This window comes from Chlamydotis macqueenii, chromosome 1, assembly GCF_036417535.1.
Source record: "Chlamydotis macqueenii isolate bChlMac1 chromosome 1, bChlMac1.mat, whole genome shotgun sequence".
Taxonomy (NCBI): Eukaryota; Metazoa; Chordata; class Aves; order Otidiformes; family Otididae; genus Chlamydotis; species Chlamydotis macqueenii.
In genome coordinates, this window is record NC_141556.1 from 52671958 (window position 1) to 52676131 (window position 4174).

General features: G+C 55.8%; 1 protein-coding gene across 1 annotated transcript; it reads right to left on the reverse strand.

Annotated features, from left to right (window-relative positions):
• Positions 1-1006: 1006 nt before the first annotated feature.
• LOC147602040 (uncharacterized) lies at positions 1007-2728 on the reverse strand. The gene is made up of 4 exons (XM_086742572.1): positions 2526-2728; positions 1643-1757; positions 1204-1377; positions 1007-1117 (listed from the first exon to the last, which is right to left on the reverse strand). Exons 1-4 carry the CDS (start codon positions 2726-2728, stop codon positions 1007-1009), a joined length of 603 nt encoding a protein of 200 aa, XP_086598698.1.
• Between the last annotated feature and the right edge of the window lie 1446 nt (positions 2729-4174).

A 4174-nucleotide genomic window follows, 5' to 3' on the forward strand; every position in this document is an offset into this window, starting at 1 on the left:
AACTCACCTTAAATGTGAAAGGGGATTTGTTGATTACAGTGGCTGTAGGGCCACAGAAAAAAACCAGTAACCTTTTTAATTGACACAGGAGCACAAATCACCGCACTGATGCAGAGTGAGGCGGAGCAATGTGGAATTTTGACTTTGTCGAAAAAACTTCTTCCTTCTAAACAAGCAGAAACAGCCCCCACCGCCCCCCGCCTTGTATTATACTGTGCCTAATTCAATTAATCCAAAGCGTGGTGACTCGCATGCAAGCGGCCACTGTGACTTCACCTGATGGGGTTAAACATATCAGGTTTGTACGGCAAACCAAACACGTAACTGTTAGAATCATATAACTTTGAAGGCAAACCTGGAAACCTACCTAAAACTTTTTTTTTAGGAAAATATTGGGACTCACGGGGTGGGAAAAATATTATTGATATTTAAATCTATGGTTTTGATGATTACTATAGTCATGGTTAATCTATTAATCTTTATTTGTGTTATATGTATGATTTTGAATAGGTTATTTGACATCATTGGATCTGTGAACATCATATCCACAAATTGCTATATGTGACCTGGATTAAGGTATGTTACCTTGGGGTGGTCGATATTAAAAATGAAGAAACCCCTCAACGTATCATACAACAATAGAAACCCATTTTGTGGCCATACGTATATTATAAGCATAACTAAGTCCCTTCACCCCCCCTTCCCTCTTCTTTTTTTTCCCCCTTCAACCTTGGTGAGCGATGCTGAGCCACAGGGTGGTGATAGAGACTGAAAAGGTTAATTAATGTCTCAACATCGCTAGACGATGGAAAGATATGAGATTTTGTTTGGTTGGGGTTTTTTTTTGTTTGTTTTCTTTTGGTTTGTGGTTTTTTTTTTTCTTTTTGGAACCACCATGGGTCCACGGGGTGATATAAAATTGACAGCAAATTTATAGTGTCATTGTTTATTGACTGTGCTCTGAGTTGGAGGCAGGGAAATCCCGTGCGCACTTTTGACAAAGCCTTCACCTTTCATGCTTATCTTGAGCGTGCACGTCAGCTCCTTTTTGAAGAAGCAACTCAATCATCTCCTGACAGCGCCTCGTGATCGCAACAGCAAGCGGAGTGTACCCGAACTGAAAGAGATATAATCTCCTTAGAATAACAGAGAAAAGTCAAGCAAGTGTTGAGAAGAGGAGCCTTACGCAAAATCCAAGCTTACATCATCCTTAGCATCGATATGGGCATTGTGCTCAAGTAACAGCTCCACTAGCGACTTGCTAGACATGATGGTAGCCAGGTGAAGGGCAGTGTTGCCGCTGGCACAGTGGAGGTCAGGGTTGGCACCGTGCTCCAGCAGAATAGCTGCGCATTCTTTGTGCCGGTGCTCTACTGCCTGGAAACAAGACAAAGGCAGAATAACTTCCAACGTCTACGTTTCTCTCTGTCAGAACTCCCGCATCTTCCCAACACTGGGAAGTACGAGCGTCTGCAAAGATCAGGCAACATATGCCCCATCCCCGCTGACTACAACCTGCCTGTTTCGTAGAATCACAGGATACAATTCTATGCAGACCTATGTAAAGAGTCACGCGAGGTATGTATCGCTCAGCGCGTAATCGATAAGCCCAACGTACAACAGCATAACACATTCCACGTACCTTCATCAGGGGCGACTTCTTATAGTTGTCGCGAGGGTTTAGCTTGCACTTTTGTCCTACCAGAAAGCGAACGACATCTGCATGGCCGTTCGCACAAGCAAGGTGCAGAGGCGTCCTAGGAATTAAAGATATTCAGTTAGCTGTCACAGGGAGACAGCTGAAGACATGGTTTCAGGCTGTGGAACTCGCCACATGGGGCCACAAAGCTCAGCTGCCAAAAGGAAGCCGAAAGCACGCTTTCTTGTTCAGAGCCGGTGGCAGCAGTTGCACACCCAAAGCCTGGGGCTGTCTAGGAGAAGTCCCCAAGAGGGGACAGTTGAGTCAGGAGGCATTTCCTCAGCTGTGTCACTGAACCTGCCCAAGCAGGCTCTTGTGCCCAGGCCTCCAGCAGGACTGCCCAGCCACCCAGGCCAGCAAAAGGAGACCGCGTCTTGGCAGCCTGAAGTCTACGGAGGCTGCATAAGTCTGCGGAGACTGCGCAAGGCCCTGGGTTTTGCCCGGATCAGTCCCGCGCCAGGCGTGCCCAGAGACGCAGGGGATGGGACCTGTAACAGCAAGGGGAAGCCGTGCCCTGCTCAAACAAGCCACTCAGTCTGGCGACAGGAAAGGAGCCGTCTGTGCCTGGCCGAAGGCCTGCTGAGCCGCACACAAGATTCACTACAGGCACCAGGCGGGCAGGGCAGGGCAGGGCAGGGCAGGGCAGGGCAGGGCAGGGCGGAGCGGAGCACCCGCCGGCTCCGGTCCCAGCTTGGGCAGGCCTCCGGCAAGGCCAGCGCTGTGGAGCCGGCCCTGCTCCGAGGGCGCTTGCGACCCCGCTGGGCTTTGCCGGCTCTTGCAGCCGGGCTGGGTGGAAGCTTTGCTAGGGGCAGTGCCCGGCCCTTACTGCTTGTTGGCGTCGCGCCCGTTGATGCGGAGTCTCTTCAGCCACCAGCGCCGCTGCAGCTGGGCCAGGTCGCCGTCGGCGGCCGCGCTGTGCAGCCCGCCCCGGCCCCTCTGCCGCTGCTCGGAGGCCCCGGCGGCGCCGGGCGCGGGAGCGCTGCCGGACGGCTGCCGCCCCCTCCTGAAGAGTCCGCGGAGGCTCTGCATGCTGCGGCGGGGACGAGGGCGCGGGCCGGCCCGGCGTGAGCAGCCGCAGCAGGCGGCCGGCGGGCTCTGGCGAGCCCCGGGACGGGAAGGGACGGGGAGAGGGCGGAGAGAGGGCGACAAGAGCCGAGAGGGGAGCCCCGAGCGGCGGCCGCGGCTCGCAGCCCCCGACGCTGCCAGCCCGAGACGCGCTGCCGGTCCCGCCGCGGCGGCGACAGCACTGAGCGGCGGCGGCTGCCGGGGGCGGCTTTCCAGCGGCAGCGGGGGGCGTCACAGAGGGCGCGGCGGGGGCGTCACAGGGTGACAGGCTGGCTGGAGGCTCCGTAAGTGTACGCAGACTGCGGAGTCTACGCTGCCTGCGGCGTCGGGGCGCCCCCGCGGCCGGGGGCTGCGGCAGTCGCCGAAGCGGCCCTCGCCTCGCCCGCTCCGCGTTTGCCCTCAGCGCGTGGCCGCGGAGCCTGGGGCTGCGGGTCCCCAAAAGCGGAGCCGGAGGCGGCCAGCGCCTGGCTCGGGCGGGCGGGGACGTCGGGCGGTCTCTCGCCTGGCTCTCGCCCTCACTCGCAGTGACCCCCCCGTCGGGGCTGGTGTGAACGCGCACCCCGCCGGGACGAGGCGCGCGCGCGCTGCCGTGGCCACATGTCCTGATACCGGGAATTAACTCTCTGCTAAATATTGCTTGATGTAGGGGAGTAACTGTCTGCATATTGCTTGATTCAGGAGGCTCGCTGTCTGCTGGACAACGCCTAACGATCCTGTTTGCATTGAAACTCGCTTAAGCTTGTCAGGGACCGGTATTTGTCCAGAAACTGGTATTTGTCGAGGACTGATACGTCCAGCAAAGGACAGGATAACGGGAGCTGCAATGTTGGTCAGAAGTCGTTAAGAAACTGCTGAAATCACCCAGTGAAAGGAGAGCGTGGGTGAATGACTGAAGTTCATCTGGAGGAAGAAGTGAACGACCACCAGACACAGATCTGAAATGCTTACGCAAGTGTTTTTGAATAACCCCGCCTCGCTCATGCATATGTATGTCTGTATTGTGCAATCCTATGAATATGTATACCTGCACCGTATACATTTTTGGTAAAATGTGCTGTCGGTGTGTGTGCTTTTGGAGGAGCGATCCCCCACGCACCCAGCGCCGAATAAACATGCCTGCTTTATAAGGCTCTCCGAGTTGTAGAGTTTGATCCGCGCGTCAGTCCCCCGGCGTGCTCTCCTGCCAGGCGGCTCAGCTCCTGCGATCCCGAGGAAAACGTGCGTCAGCTCCTCGGCACACAGTGCCAGGTGCGTGTAGCACGTGAGCCCTGCCCAGGCTCATTTGCTTCGTGTTGGCCATGGGCAAAGGCACCTTCTTTACACTGACACCAACACCCGAATTAGCCCGGCTGGGAAATTTCAAGTCGGGACGGTACAAAGCTCTGCAGATGACACCACAGGCGTTCCTGT

Coding starts and splice junctions, on each gene's coding strand:
- LOC147602040 (XM_086742572.1), bottom strand. CDS start 2,728: ATGCAGAGCCTCCGCGGACTCTTCAGGAGGGGGCGGCAGCCGTCCGGC. Junction 1,758..2,525: donor GGGCGCGACGCCAACAAGCA/GTAAGGGCCGGG, acceptor TTTAATTCCTAG/GACGCCTCTGCACCTTGCTT. Junction 1,118..1,203: donor ATATCGATGCTAAGGATGAT/GTAAGCTTGGAT, acceptor TATCTCTTTCAG/TTCGGGTACACTCCGCTTGC.